The following is a 15,872-nucleotide window of genomic DNA, read 5'->3' as shown; positions in this document are numbered from 1 at the left end:
TGCGTAACGTTGCCTCTATCGGCGATGACTTCGAGGAAATTCGAAGCAACGGAGGATGGTCATGAACGGAAGCGGCGCAGTCGGCACGAGCAACTGGGAAACTCTGTTATCGCCTCGAATTGGGTATCTGAGAAGAAAATCTTCCCTCGACCCCTCTAATCGAACGGTCTAAACGAATGCTCGAGATATCGGTGAGTTTGAACAGCCGTCACGGTGCTCCGTACCGCCTATCTAGACCAAACAAGTGTCAAGCTCGCTCGATTTACGTAGATCGGCGTAGATCGACACGGGAAAATGAAAAATCTCTATCGGTAAGAACCTGTCGACGGTACACGCGCACACACGCGGCTGATCCCGCCAAGATTAGGCTCGTCGTTACGTCGAGTCATCCGACAACGACGCCTCATTGTCTGCCGCAATGACAGCCTATTCTCTTAGCACTCCGTCCCGTTTGATCGCTAAACGAGCTGTGCACGACCGCTTTCGTGCCCGGGTCAACGTCTATTTTCATTCGCGCGTTGCACCAGATTCGACCGATTCGTGGGCGTGCACGGTAACCGAGCTTTCGAGCGTGTTCCGAGCGTGTTCCGCGGTCAAAGGAACGGGTAAACGCTCGGGGCACGGTCGGAATTGGCCGGGACGAAATTGCCGGGTCAATTAACAGACAGAAGCCGCGTCCTTACGGCTGCTACTCGCAAACGATGCAGACGATTCCGCTTGGCAATGAAGAGATCAACGGCTTTCGGCCGAACCAGACGAACCAGAGGGGTTGACCGTAGCGACAGGGCACTTCTGTGGCTTACTACCTGTCGCGAGCCCCTTTGCATCGCTAGTTTTAGATCGAGTGTCGTTCGAAGCACCTATAATTGGCCAGCCACGTTGCACTCGTCGTTTCGAAACTTTCCAACGCTCGTTCTCGTTTTTTCCTCCTCTTATCGCGCAAGCATCTGTCAAGGAGCGTAGCTTCCACCGGCAAACGGTCCCCAATCGCGCTGCATAGGTGGTCAAGGTTCAACGACGTAATTCGAGTCACGGGAAAGGAAAAGGACACGCGGTTATCTCGATCGTGGTCGACTTGCATTTTGTCCATTTTTACTTTGGAGATAAGATACAAGACTCGTCCTCGATAAATAACGCTTCATGACAGCCTCTAGCGTTCATACCCCTACCGTTTGGCTACCCGTTCCGTGTCAATCTCCGTGTTTGCCGAGGAGAAAGCGCGAAACGCGAATGAATGCACAGACGTCCATCACGAGTGACGAAAACCTCCATAAACCAGTGTTTCGATAACGACTCGTTGCGTAACGAGCACGGGAGCAAGCGGATTCGGCGCATCAACCGCCTAGCTTTTTCTCTGTCGCTGCTCTCTCGGACCTCAGGGTGAACGAGTCGGGAAAGTAGGTGAAACGTGTTTCAGTGGCACACGCGAAAACCTCGAGTGCCCTTGTCGAGAGATTCGCGGGTCCACCGGAGTAGTATCCAGGCCGACTCGCCGCGATCGCAATTATCTTGACGCGAGTGCGCGCGACTTTCCCATCGCGGACAGCTTACGCTCGCGACTCGTGACACGCGTAGTAGCGCTAGCACGTGTCGCAATTAGTCCGACGACTAAGCTGCCATCTACGCGTGGCGCGAACGCGACGCTCGTATTTCGGGGGTCCGTGACAGCGCACGGCGCGGCCTGGCGCGGCGCGGCGAGGCGAGGCGAGGCGAGGCGAGGCGAGGCGAGGCGAGGCGTGACTTGGGATGGCTCGGCGTCTGGCCGGAAGCCAAACGACTGCTCTATGATAGGGTAATAGAGAGTCGGTTTCGTGCGACTGAGACTCGTGGTACGATCGGGGGACCCGGCGTGTCGCTCTTCTCGAGGGGAGAAAAATCTTGAAGAGGTTTCGGAGGAACATGGCGGGGTGACGAGGGCCCGAAGAAGCGAGCAAAGGAGGGAAGTCTCCCTAAGTGGAGGGGATGCGGCCAATAGACACATTATATGCAGCCTGTTGATTCATCGGACGCGGCAGTAACAGCCGCGCTGTATACAACGTCACACGTTAGAGTCGAGGTGGCCGAGCTTGCTCGATAATCGCGTTAAAGTTTTCACGATAGGCGTTATCGGCGTGTTTCGTGACTGAAGACGGGTGCCCACTCGACCGTGGACGACCGTGGAAGCGAGCCGAGCGTGTCGTGGACTACGTGAAACAAGTAAGTCGTTATCCGCTGTACGCTGTCAACCCACTGGTAGCTGCTAGCCTCTAACCGATAGTCGGCCAGAGATCACACGCGACTCCGCGTCTCGTCTAGGAAACGCGGCGTGACAAATCGGCTAGTCACGTGCTAAAGTTCGTTCATTCACGAAGACCACTCGATGACCCGGCTTTCCCTCGCGTCCTACTCGTTCCTCGCGGTCGAAAGCAGGCAGGATCGGGTCTCGGAAGCGGACGATCCGGTATTCCGACGATCCGTGCGAATGCTAATCCCGGAAAGCAAACCGGTGTGTCAACGATTGGGGAAACGATTCATAATTGGTGATTACAAGGACGAAAGCGAAGGACGTCTGGCGCGACGCGGTGAAAAGTCGTCGCGGTCGTGGCGTCGTGGCCATCGAGGCCGCTTCATTCATAACGATTGACCCGCGTGCCACTTTGGAAGTGGGAGAAAAATCAACGCGATTGAGGCTTCTCGATTTTTAAAATAACGGCGCGCGTGATACGTTATCGGTGTCGATACGGACGTTTGACGTAGAAGCGTCGAAAAAGAGCGGAGGCGGGAAGAAATTAAAGGTCACGAGATATCGGGGGGACGAGGGTCTTTCGTCGCAGTCTTTCGTCGGAGGAACGCGGTGGACACCATGGGACAGCGAGCCGATAAACGACCTCGCGTTACTCGCGCTCGCTCGCGCATCGATGCGACACACGCGAAGCCGACGGATACGGCCGGATATGCGACAAAACGCGCGGCCGAACCTCCGTTATCGCCCCCCTATTTGCCTCGTGCTCCATCCTCGATGCTTTCCAGTTTCGCGATCGTAGAAAATTTTCCGACTCGCCGGGACGGGTCAAGGAGTACTCGCGCGATCGTCCGATGATCGGACGATAGATCGGCGGGAAAAATCGGCGTAGCCGCGATTCGCGGAACTACGATTAAGAGTTCAATGCAACGAAGATAAGAGCAGCGCGAGGATAAAAAGATTCAGCTAGTCCGCGAGCGAGTACGCGACAAAAATTTATACGATCGCGCGGGTCATGGCCAGGGAACGAGATCGTAAACGCCTGTAATAAAGCGCGATCTCGAGCGTCGCGTTTTGCGCCGCTCACTTTTTAGCATACCTCCTTGCAAAAGTCGATCGTCGGGAAAAGTTACAAGGTCGAGAGCTCGCAGAATAATTCGCGGATTTGCACGGAAGGGAAACGCTCGCGCGAGATCGGCGTGTCCCCGATGCGCGCTCTGTATCTCGCGTTACCGCGAACAAGCGCGCGTTATCAAATTATCCGAAGCAGACGCAGCATCAGCGAAGCTTCGGTTACGTTTTTACCGCGAAATCCACGCGATTCGGTATTTCCAGAATCGCGCATTCCATCACCGCGAGTAACTCCACGCTCATCGGCTATTCAGCCGCGCCGCGACAATCGTCGCGAAATTTGCATCTCTTTGCTCGCTTGTTTACGAAAACCGTGACTTGCTTTACGCTCGAACGCGTGACAATTTCCAGCCGAAAGAATTCGGCGAGATATCGCGTTCGATATCTCGTTCCGCGATCCCCGGCAGACACGTGCGCGGAAATCGCGATACCCAACTTTCCGCGTCCGATAACCAAGTGTCCCGCGCTTTTCCCGATTAGCACCAGAGTGATCTCTTCCCACGGTGTTATCCGAGTTGCATAAGCTCGTTAAGAGCGAATCGTTCGATTGGATATCTGCCGCCGCGAGGCGGGTTACGCGCCGCGTCGTTACGGCGAAATCATCATTTCGGCAGGCTGACGAGGGTCCACGAATTAACGAGTACCGAGTAACAAGTAGGTCGCAGGCGCGCAAACGAAAAGGAAGAAGAAGACAGCTCCGATCCTTTTCCGAGACAACAGTTCTGACCGACGAATTTGCCTCGCACTCAGAGTACGCGATATTTCTTTGGTATTTCTTCGCTAGCTTCAGAAGTGGTTTCATTTGAATTGCCAAAGGAATGCGAAATGTTACTGAAAGCGTCTAGCAACATGGAGCTCAAGATTAGAACTTTCCAACATCTCGCACTCCTGTGGGATAACCGCGCAAATAAAATTCCGCCATTGTAAAACGCACAAATTTCCCCCTTGAATTTTCTCGACAACCGAATCAGCGTCTCGCGATGCTTCTTCGTCGTTAGTCATTCTCGATATCCTCGCGGAACGTGCGCAATCGCGATTTACGAAGCGGAAAAGCTGTCGTTTCCGTGGCCCACACAGAAAACGCGCGACGCAGATGACGGTAGTCTGCGATCCGACCGTAGGACGGAAGAGAGCGCGGAGAAATGACCGAGTGATTAGATAGGATTTATCTCGCTTCAGGCTTCGCGGCGAGGAAGAGCGACCGGACACGGACCTGACCGGAGAACGCGCACCGACCATGGCGGTCGAAGGCACGTTCGCGGAGGAGCAGAGGAACTGTCTGTCACGTTTCAGGGCTTTCGTCGTCACTAGGCCTTGGACCAACAAGTTCCTCGCTCTCGCCCTCTTCGGCTTCCTTCTCATCGTCTGCGGCAAGGCGCTCTACTTCTGCTGGCCCGCCATCTTTCATCACATTCTGCAAAAGGTGAGGAATTAGGCCTGATCGGCTGATTGACAGATCGCGACGCGCGATCTCGCAACGGTCGCACTCTTCTTATCGATCTGAATCGTACGAGGTGCTTCTTCTTGGTGATTTTATGGTTTCTACGCCGCAACGGTGCAACCGTGAGTTTTCCTTTGCTCTTTCCTTCGCTTTTTCGCGAGCGCGAGCTTGTTATTGCTCGATCGGTCGCGACAGCAGATAATCGGCGGTCGTAACGCGATTTGTTTTCACCAGAAGCTAGCGTAAATATAATTACCGCGATTTATTTGTCTGCGTCGCGAGAATTAGCCGGATAGCCTCCGGGCTTTTGGGTTATCTCGCGATTCGTTAAACCGCCCTGCCATTTTCTTTCTATTTCACGCCCCGATCGGGCGGAACGCGGGGACCCACTGAGGAATACTTGGCCAGGAGAAGACGAAACGGGACCCGGTCGGCAATCTCGCTAGCGTCTCGTCGTTGTTCCCAGCGCGATTGGAAAAGTGGTTGATTGTTCAATTAATCGACGTATCTCTTTGGAGTTGCGCTAGACGAATAATTTCTCGTTGCGAAGAAACGTGCATAGCGTACTGCTCAGCTGCACAGGCCGGTCTAACCTATTTTCCGTTCAACGATTTTCAGACGAACCACGATATCGCCTCGTTTTCACCGACATTTTTCCTCCTCGATTAGACCGTTTGTTTGTCAACAAGTTTGCTATAGCGAACGCTGACTTGGTCGTGGTTTAGACAGGATGTAACGACCTTTGACAGCGCGCTCGTGTCTGATACGATAAAATCGCGAATTCTGTTGCATGAGCAAAGGTCCGTTGACTCTTACAAGGAGAATGCAAGTCCTTTGAGTCATCGATTCAGTTCAAACTTTGCAGGTTTGTAGATTTAGATAATTTTTCAGATATTTATGCTCGAAGCTTTGTTATTCTTAACTACTGATTTCTTTCGAATAATTATCCATATTTACAAAATTTCGTTGTGGCCTAACGGCGACATCAGAAAGCCCCCCCTACCCTTGGTGGGCCCAGGGTTCGATGTCAACCATAATTGACAGTGCTTTTTTCCACCTATTTTTTATTTTGTATTAATTTTTCGCCCATGAAAACGTACAATTTTACACGAAAATTGTTTAATGAAAAACATACTCGTTTATCGTTGATCACAACAGTGGTACTTATTGTGCAAACAGGGAAGTGACATCAACATCTTGCACATCGAATAAGTGGAATATTATTACAGGAACATCTGCTGTATGTCAACCCTTTGCATTCGACGGCTTTTTCGTGACAGAAAAATAGTAATTCGAAGACTTTCTGTCATAGAGTCGAGGATATTTTTAAAATGGTAAATGAGAAATCATATGCAAATAAAGACAGAATTATTTTTCTTCGACATTCCACACGTCGTTAGGTAATTTTAAATTTGATATATTAATTAACGTCCACCTTTAGAATCTGATTAAATGGTGACTGAAAGTCACCTCTCGAGTGCAAAGGGTTAATAAGTCTTTTGGAAAACAGACATGATTAATATTCTCAAAAATGTCAAATCGATATGATACTAGCATGAGAAAGCGTAAAAAAATAAATTTTGTTATTAAGAAATTTTATTTACAATTTATTTAAAATTATTTGTTCTTATGGGCGAAAAATTATTAAAAAATAAAAGTAGATTGAAAAAAAAACTATCAATTATGTGTATATGCACAGCAAATAAATTCAACAAAAATTCTTAAAGGTATAAATAGGAGTAATAGCTAACCTAAGTTTATAAAACTAAAGATTCTGACTGACAGAGTACGTAGTTTGCATTATGTACTACCGAGGTACTTGCACTTATTACTGTATGGAGAGGTAGTAAGTAGGGAGCACTTGATCTATGTGGTATAAAAATATAGAAAGCAATTTTCGGGTGTCATTAGGCCACAATGTCACTTGACAATTACTCGAAATAAATCTGGAATGAAGGCAATAATGAAACTTAATCGTAAATATCTCGAAAATTATCGAGTAGCTGCCCTTGCAATGATATATTTTCTTGAATTTCGTGACGAAATCTACAAACCTACAACGTTTCAACTAAATCTATCACCCAAAGGAACTGCACTCCCCTTGTTAGAATAGGTTGATACAATGGCTATAGTACAGCGTTGATCTCTACACTCGGTATTGCATGGTGAACTGTTAATATCTCCGACTATAACAGTTTTACACAACGATCATTCTAGAATTGCTACGGAATTTAAATCATCAGAGAACAGATTAATCCCACGGCTACAGTACTGTGTTGAAGGCTGTACTCAGGACTGTATTGCCAATTGCCAATACCTCTAACGATATTAGATCTGTCCATTGATCATTCTACAACTGCTGTAGAAGCAAGATTATCGGAGAATGGAGTAATCCGATGGCTATAGTTGTGAGTTTGTTGCCTAACAATCGTATATTTATTAAAAAATTATAAATTATACACCTCTGATAACGTAATTGTTCATTCTCACGCTTCCCTTAACAAACTGAACTTTCTTATATCAACTCTGATCCATAGCAACTGCACAACACCACGCATTCTAGATCTTCCACTCGCACTTCTAAAAACATACTTATCTACATTCGTGCCATTACTCGACCTCACACATTTGCATTTACATTAATAAAACCAAGTCCACAATAGTAACGTGCACATGGCTGTACCCAGTACTATTTTGTCATTTGTGAATATCTCCGGTAGTCATTATAAGTCCACAATAGTAACGTGCACATGGCTGTACCCAGTACTATTTTGTCATTTGTGAATATCTCTGGTAGTCTATCTCTGGTAGATTTAACAATCATTAGGCCAACCTCAGAGTTCGAAACATCTTACTCGTTCCTACCTCGACTAAGAGCCAATACTCATTTTCACCCCACGAAAAAGTAAGAATATTTATGGTCATGTTAGGGGAGACATTTGGAAAAGAGGCACAGAGAAACGTGTGCATATTGGGAAAGATATATAAGAGAAGGGACACAGTTCTTGGTGTTGAATTTGTTATAGACAGTTTTAGTTGTAAGTGGGATGGTAAAATTCAATAGCGAAGTAAATTCTACATTGCAACGATATGGGGGCGATCCCTTCCCCTGTGTTCTGTCTTTTGTCACCAGTCCTCTGAAGACGACTTTTGACCTGCGTGGCCCTAAACAGGCCAGTTCTAACCATTTCTTTCGTCCGAATCTTCTTATCGACCGTATGAAGACTTCAGGCGAAGGCTTACGTCGTTCTAAGAACGTAAACTATTTTTGAAGGTTTAAATATAATTTAATTTGAATATATCTACAGCAATTTACAATATGTCTTAGCGATGTGCGTTCTACCGTGGTGTCGTTTGTGTTGTTTCGATGTTTGTACTCCCTGTCTTCTTGGTGTCGTGTATTTTTATATGTTCGTCTGTCGCTGTCATTGGCTGTCGAGATGTCTAAGTGGTGGGTGTGTTTTTTCTCCTATTGGCGACGTGTTCGTTGGAGGGATGTGCGGGGGGCTCGGAACTGGTAGGTGGAAGTGGAAGTTTAAACAAATTGTTAATTTGTTTAGGTTTGGGAAATTTTAATTCTTTTATGGGGGTTGCTCGGAGGTCGAGGTGTCCGCGAATCGTGGGACGCTGGTTATAAACGAGTAAACCATCGTCCCTTCGATTCGGGTCCCTTGTTCTTGAGGGTATGTATGGAAATAGGGATAAGGTAGAGGTCTGTGTTTTTCCTGATGGAGGTAGAGGTTCGAAGGATGTTAGTTAAAATATGAAGGATTCGCGTCTTTATGGAGGATCGTAACGGTCTGTGAATTGGGAATGAGTGTATGGAATGAACACCGTTCGCCCGTTCAATAAACATCTACACAGTCTTTCCACAGTTTTCCACTGATTACTATTCCTTGCGTTATAACCCCTTTAACACTAGATTCACGGGACCCGTGAATTTGACGAAAAAGGGTTGCTCCAATTATACGATGGTAACAGATTTAGTTAACTTATATTAAGACTGTTGATATAACATATAATTGTTTTTAAATTAAACTAGTCGTTAAAAAAAAGGCACGTGGTTTCCTTTATCCGTCAATTTGACAGGTGTCCTTAGAAATAGGTATAACAGTAAGCGGTTAGTTGTTGCAAACTGAGTTGTTATTGAGTTGTGAAGTTGAGAGCTGTCTTGAGTTAAGAATCGATATAGATTCATGTAAAGAGATAATTCGTATGTTTAATCATCACTCGCACACTGTTAATTTATTATTAAAGATAAATATATATCATGAACCACCGATCCGTCTCTACAGTATCGTAGAATGGCAAATACTGGTCTTGAGACACCGAAAATTCACGAAAGAACAAGAACACGATAACACAAACTCAAAACTCGTAAACTGGTTTAACTTAGGGAAAAAACACGAAGGTAACGAAAACACACAAAGAGACTCTCTCTTTTAAAACTCTCTTTTCAATACCAAGCGACTCACGCTTGTGTTGGTCACAACCGATTTCCAAGGAGCCTGGTTTGCTCGTCAAGGACCACGCTTTTACGCTTTCCTTGACCTACGCAGTGGAGTCAGGCAACTCAATTTTGTTATATAGAATAACCTTTCGACTTGCTTCGAGGAGATATCGATCGGTTTACAATTTGTTTTCGTTGGCAATAGCCGATTCGCGATTTCCTTTGGTATCCTACAGTATCGTATATAGAAAAGTTCCGAAATGTGCTTTCCTTGACCTACGCAGTGGAGTCAGGCAACTCAATTTTGTTATATAGAATAACCTTTCGATTTGCTTCGAGGAGATATCGATCGGTTTACAATTTGTTTTCGTTGTCAATAGCCGATTCGCGATTTCCTTTGGTATCCTACAGTATCGTATATAGAAAAGTTCCGAAATATGTTACAAAATATTAACCCTTTGTACTCGAGAGGCGCCCTTCAGTCGTCGTTTGATAAAATTTCGAAGCTCGATATTCATAAATATGTGAAACTTCAGGTAATGTAACGGTGTGCGAGGTATCGAAATCAAATAATTCTACGTGTTAATTATCATACGATTTCTTATTCCTGCTCAGAAAAATATCGTCAGCTTTGTAACAGAAAATCTTTGAACTTCTATGCGTCTTTGGCCAAGAAATCCTCAAGTGCAAAAGGTTAATCCGTCTATTATAACGTTCTTCATCCAAGCTCCAACAAATTCTGTTGACAGGAACTGCCATTGACGCCGACGTCGAAAGCCTTCGAGGTATGGAACGACACGAGCAGCCTGCCGCCCATGTATTTAAAAATCCGCTTCTTCAACTGGACCAACCCGGACGAGCTGAGGATGGACTACAAGAAGCCGAACGTCGTGGAAGTGGGTCCATACGTGTTCCGGTATGGTTGGCCAAATACGAAGGATCGCGGAGGACTCGAGGAAGTAGCATCGACGGATGCGCCATAAAATCGATAGCTTTCCGCGTTGGAGTGTGAATTAGCTAGCCTTGCTCCGTAGTACGTCACTGAAATCGATGAATCGAAGAAAAAAGCGTCGTGACAGTCGAAGCGGAAACCGTTGCGTAACTGCGAATCGCACTCGATGCGTTGCAATGAAAAATACCGTATTTGTAATGCAAAATGAGCCTAGGCGAGCCACGTCTGAGCGAACCACGCCGATTGCGAGATAAAACGGACGCGGATCGAATTCGTGGCCGCGACTTCTCCGCTCGATCTTCCCCGCGGGGACGCGGTCAACAGTCATCCGGCCTAATCGTGACAGGGAACGAACACACCTAGTTAACCCCGCGATATTGACATCTTAACGAACGGTGAAAACTCGAGCGGAGGATGACTCGCGTAGGAGGATTTAAACGTCGCTCGTAAAACGATTGCTCGTTTAATTGCTTTCTCTGCGGTCGGAAGCTGCTGTCTATCAAGGGACCCGACCGAATGCATAACAACGCGCGTCGCGTTTCAGCAACCTTCGACCAACCGGTTCCTCGTGGATTCTGGGAAAGTTCCAGTCACTTGGTCACTGGAATGCACTGTGAAGCCGTGATTTAGGGAAAATAATATTTTTAAAAGCACGTCTCGGTTCTGACGAAGGTCTGCCTGTCTGGTAGTCTCGGTTCTGGCTGCCGGTCGGATCGCAACGAGGTCGCTGTGCCATTCGAAATAGAAGGCTCCCTCTAGACGGAAGGTCGCCGAATCCGCCCCTAGTCCCGAGACGGTTACGTGAGCAAGATCGCGCCGCTAACAAGAAGCGAAGATTAGACGTGCCGCAAGGTGCATCCGCGAGTCCATGCACTTAGCAAGAGGCAATTGTCGCGTCAAATCTAATCAAGCAGACACGCAAGGATATGTAGGCTAAAGCGCCAAATCACGGTTCTCTAATCACGAACGCGTCGCTTAATTGAACGCCGCGCTCGGCAACCACGCTTCCGAACGACATTCCTCTCGATTGCCATGCTCGCGTAATTTTTGTCATTTTCCCAGCCGATTTCCGTCCTCCGCAACCCGGTGCGGCCCATGCAGCCGCGTAATGACACGCTTCTCGAACGAGCGACGTTCCGCTTCGTACGGTAGGCAAACAGCGTTACGAGAACGTGTCGCGCGTCGAAACGACGAATCCGCGGCGTAAACGTTTTTTACAGGCCGCATGTTCCATATTTCATAGCGAACCTTCGTGACCTAACTCCGTTACAGACGTGCCGGCGAGGAGACGCGTTTCCGGCTAAATCCGAGAAACGTTTACGTTATTTTCCTCTATTCTCTCTCTCTATTTTTCGTTCTTCGTCTTTTACTTCGTGAAGAGGAACGTGGAGAGGTTAGAGTATGGAAGCCGAGGTTTCCGCGTGAGATTCGCGACGTTGGTGACGACTGGTCGAAATTTCAGAGAGGTGAGGCAGAAAGTGAACGTGTCGTTCAATCCGGAGAATCACACGGTGAGCTACTTCAACAGACGATGGTGGTACTACGAGCCGGAGCTGACCAACGGTTCCCTGACCGATCGCATCACGCAACTGAACATCGTCGCGATCGTGAGTAGACGGAATCCTCGACGTCGGGCCACGCGACTATTTATCGCGTTTGCCTCTGTTCCAGTCGGCCAAGCACAAGATACGATACTGGAACGAGGCGCTACAGGGTACCCTATCGCTCATGTTGTCCACGTCGAACGTGCACATCTCGAAAACCGTGGACGAGCTGCTGTTCACCGGCTACGACGACTCGCTGATCGAGATGGGACGAATGGTGAGCGGCGAGGACATACCGCCGTTCGACAAGTTCGGATGGTTCTACATGGTAGGTTGCGAACGGGCGAGGGCAGCACAGACTTTGGACGAGCCGTTTCACCGCGGAAGCTGGCCGAATTTGTTTATTTAATCGTGTCGAGGGCGCGCAGAAGGTCGAAGATGCGATTTGCGCTGTTGTAGCAACGGCATTGCAGCCGACGATAAATTATTCGCAGCGAGACTTAAATTGGTACTGAATAGGACAGGTCACGTGTAGGTCGCTGAATGACGAATGAAAAGCAATGGGAGGCATATTATGTATTAATTTGTTACGTCACGCGTGCAACATTTACGCCGAACTAATCCCACCTATGCTGCTGCATGCCCTGCCAACCTTTCTTTTCCCTCTTTTTATCTCCTCCGATTTTTTCGTCGCGTCGTAAATCCATCGGAGAGAGCAGGCCTGACAAACGATGGCTGGTCGGCGATAAATCCATCGTGACGCACTGTCGTTTCCCTACTTCCACCCGTGGAACGTAACGCGATGCACACCTGCTACGTTTCCTCCGTTTATCGTTTCGACGTGGTCCAACGCTGGATCCCGGTCCCGATTAACGTCGGAAGGTCTCGACCCCTTGCCCCCCGTGCGATCAATCGCGTTTCTGTTTCAGATGAACGGTTCCACGACGTTCGACGGGAACTACAACATGGCCACGGGCACCGACGACATCGGCAAGTTCGGCTCCCTGAAGAATTGGAACTACCGCGACACGACCAAATTCTTCAAGAGCCCGTGCAACGTGGTGGAAGGAAGCGCCGGCGAATTCTGGCCGCCGTATAGGCAGAGGGACGAGATCATGCTGTACAGCGGTGACCTGTGCAGGTCAGTCGCGGCGTCTGTCAAAGAAAGGGACGCGTGCACCCGCTGGCTAATTACTTTCGTCTGCGCGCTCGCGGCGAATCGAGCGTCGTCGAACCTTGGACGATCTTAATTCCCAAGTTCCTCCATTAACCTTCGAGTCGCGTAAATTGGATCGTCCGGTAATCCCGTTCACGTAGGTGGAGTCGATAAGGTCGTCAACGTTCCGTTCGCAGCGAAACCTCGAAGCAACCCAGTCGGGGTTCAAATCTCTGTGAAATTCGTGACACAGCGGGATTCCCATCATCGTTTGCTTTTCCCATTTTCGCAGACCGTTGACGTACGAGTACGAGCAAACGGTGGACTACCTGGGCCTGGACAGTTACCGGTACGTGCTAGGTGAGAAGACCCTGGGAAACAGCACGAGGCGACGCTACCCGCACGAACAGGCCAAGTATTTCGAGCAGACCACCACCACCGAGGACTTCTTCGAGGCCGAGCACTCCGTGGAGGCTACCGATCCTCCAGAGGAGGACCCGGACGTGGTGAACATTGGAAACTGCTATTGCAACGGGAAATGCACCCCGGCCGGTCTGATGAACGTGAGCTCCTGTCGCTACGGTGCTCCAGTGTTTGCCAGCTTGCCGCACTTCAACAGGGCAGACCCTAGTCTCAGGGAGGCCATCACTGGACTCAATCCCGACGACGATCACGACTTCTCCATCACCCTCGAACCGGTAAACCGCGTGGGAAATCTCGTTGCGAACGAAAATCGCATACCAGACTGCGCCAGAATCGTTTCGATTCTTTGCACGCATCTCCCGATTAATTTTTCATTCGCGTCCTCGACCTCGGAGAATAATGCAACGACCTTTGCTCGCGATTCTTACGTACGATGCTGCGTAACGCGTAATCAACATTCGCCGTATCGAATATTTTAAGGTAGCTGTTTATCTCTCCGTCGAATATTACGATCGTTGCTTATCGCGAGATCGATGTACCGCTCGTTACGAGCGTTAGGTAACTTATTTACGATCCGTTGCTTACCGTGGCAAGATTCGACGATAAACCAGCGATATATTCCTCTGTCAGTGTCTGCCAAGCTGCAGATCAACATCCTACTGGAGGAGTCAAAGATCGTGTCGTAAGTACGTTTTTACGGTTAAACGGAATCATCGAACGTGCTAGTCTCGCGTGGCGCGTCCTGATTCAGAGACAAAGAGATCGAGCCGGTAAATGAAGATGGCCGACGCGAGGTTAAAGAGGATTGTCCTTCAGACTTTTCAGATCAGTACCGACCATTTACTTCCCGGTGATGTGGTTCTCGTTGGAGGTCGAGGCCACCGATCAGTTCGTCGGTGACTTGAAGAAGCTCCTGGCCATTCCGAACGTGTGCATATGCACGGGTTTAATCATGATCGTGGTGGGCTGCCTGGTCGACTTCACCATGATACTTTTGTATCTGTTGAACAAGCAACGAGCCAACCCGATCCCCGCCGACAAGGTAACCATTGGTGAGCGAGAGACCTGGCTAATTCGTGTCAACTGGTGTGGCTCTTTACAGAACTCGAAGAAGGAGGTGGTCCCGTCCGCGGTGGACAAATCGGAGCTGATTTACCTGAACCAGAACTACGCCAACGAGGACATGCACGTGAGGGGCGACCGCAGACTGTACGCCGGCACGATCGAGACCTACAACCCGGAAGCACAGAAGCTTCAGAGCGAGAAATAGGGAGGAAGGATGGAGGACTCTGTCAGCGGGTACAGTCTGCCGACTAGGATCAAATGTGTTCGATAGATGGCTTGGACGCGATTAACGATCCCTCGATCGTGTCAGGGGGTTCCCCTTCCGCGAGAGGTCGTAAAAGTATTTGAACGCTGACTCAGTCGCGCGAATTAACCAAGACTTTAGGATAATAGGATTCGAAAACGGATCGAATCCCAAGTAGGCTGCTGGTCTGCGAGAACCAGAGATCCGAAGCGTCTGACGAGTCACGTCCGAGATCTAGGGATTTCCCGGACGGTTGCTCGTCAGCCTCGATCTAGGAACCTTTTGTTCCCCTCGACCGGGATTCGTTCCAGGTTTTCTCTCTCCCTTTTACACTTTCTCTCGCCTTCCGTATTTTTATCTCTGGAACCAAAGCGAAGCTCGTTTGCATCTCGTTCAGCTCCGAACACGTCGAACAGTCCGCTAGATCGATTCGACGATAGTACATTCCTCGATTTTATATTAATCGACGAAAATCGAAGACTGACGGACGCGTGGGGTGACAAACGATGCTGTGATTGGCGTGCATCGATGAAACTCGAATCGGACGTCGACGGAAACGTCTGGTTCGAGTTTCGTGATCGCAGGGACGGGACCAAGCAACTGCTCAATGGTAGACATCGTTCGTGCTAGCGGATATAGGGAAATAAACGGGAACGACGTGCCGGGTCAATTTATAGGCGCCGAACTTTTACATTCGCGAATAGCGCGTAGCGATTGATCATTTTATCGCCGACGGATCAATGTTCCTGTCGTTTCGAGAGCTACTCCTGTGCCAAATCTTTAGTCGAGCAAGTTGTTAAGTTTCTTACGTACACACTGGCGTCCTGTTTACATTGTTACTCGTTTATTACTTGTTTTTAAGATTGCCACGGACGTCAACGATTTACACCGAACGAGCGTGATACACTGCGAGGCTTAAATCATCGCGATTCGAACAAGTGCAATTATCCGCGTAGTTATAATTCTATCGCGTAATTACAAAATGGCCGGGTCGAGCTACGGCCGACCTAGGAATCCTACGATTTTGTATTGCATTTTAATAAAAACTCACAACTTTTACCGCGTTACGTAATCGTGCGTGATCCACTTGCCAGGTTACGCAACGAGCACCATTTTTCGTCTACGCGAAAGTCGCACGCGAGATATTTCGAGGTACAGAGAAACAGAGACATCTATGGTAACGTTGCTGTCGATGCCTTCTTTACCGACGACGGGTAACTACCCGTGCCACGTGTATATCGTTGG

At 48.6% G+C, this 15,872-nt stretch overlaps 1 protein-coding gene across 1 annotated transcript; it reads left to right on the top strand.

Annotated features, from left to right (window-relative positions):
- The first annotated feature begins 1,995 nt into the window (after positions 1 to 1,995).
- LOC108550779 (protein croquemort) lies at positions 1,996 to 15,686 on the top strand. Its single transcript, XM_017904635.1, has 10 exons — positions 1,996 to 2,196; positions 4,532 to 4,775; positions 9,993 to 10,159; positions 11,658 to 11,802; positions 11,867 to 12,067; positions 12,669 to 12,880; positions 13,188 to 13,602; positions 13,930 to 14,000; positions 14,135 to 14,360; positions 14,421 to 15,686. Exons 2-10 carry the CDS (start codon positions 4,590 to 4,592, stop codon positions 14,586 to 14,588), a joined length of 1,791 nt encoding a protein of 596 aa, XP_017760124.1. The 5' UTR covers positions 1,996 to 2,196; positions 4,532 to 4,589; the 3' UTR covers positions 14,589 to 15,686.
- The last annotated feature ends 186 nt before the right edge of the window (positions 15,687 to 15,872 follow it).

The sequence above is a fragment of the Eufriesea mexicana genome, unplaced genomic scaffold, assembly GCF_001483705.2.
Source record: "Eufriesea mexicana isolate 0111107269 unplaced genomic scaffold, ASM148370v2 scaffold2928, whole genome shotgun sequence".
Lineage (NCBI taxonomy): Eukaryota > Metazoa > Arthropoda > Insecta > Hymenoptera > Apidae > Eufriesea > Eufriesea mexicana.
Note: the sequence above shows the minus strand (reverse complement) of the source record. Positions and strands in the feature narration are given on the sequence as shown.

Bases quoted from the DNA above. Each gene is read 5' to 3' on its own strand.
- LOC108550779 (XM_017904635.1), top strand. From the start codon at position 4,590: ATGGCGGTCGAAGGCACGTTCGCGGAGGAGCAGAGGAACTGTCTGTCA. The intron at 10,160-11,657 runs GTATGGTTGGCC...TCGAAATTTCAG, and splicing joins GTGGGTCCATACGTGTTCCG to AGAGGTGAGGCAGAAAGTGA. The intron at 13,603-13,929 runs GTGGGAAATCTC...ACGATAAACCAG, and splicing joins CCCTCGAACCGGTAAACCGC to CGATATATTCCTCTGTCAGT.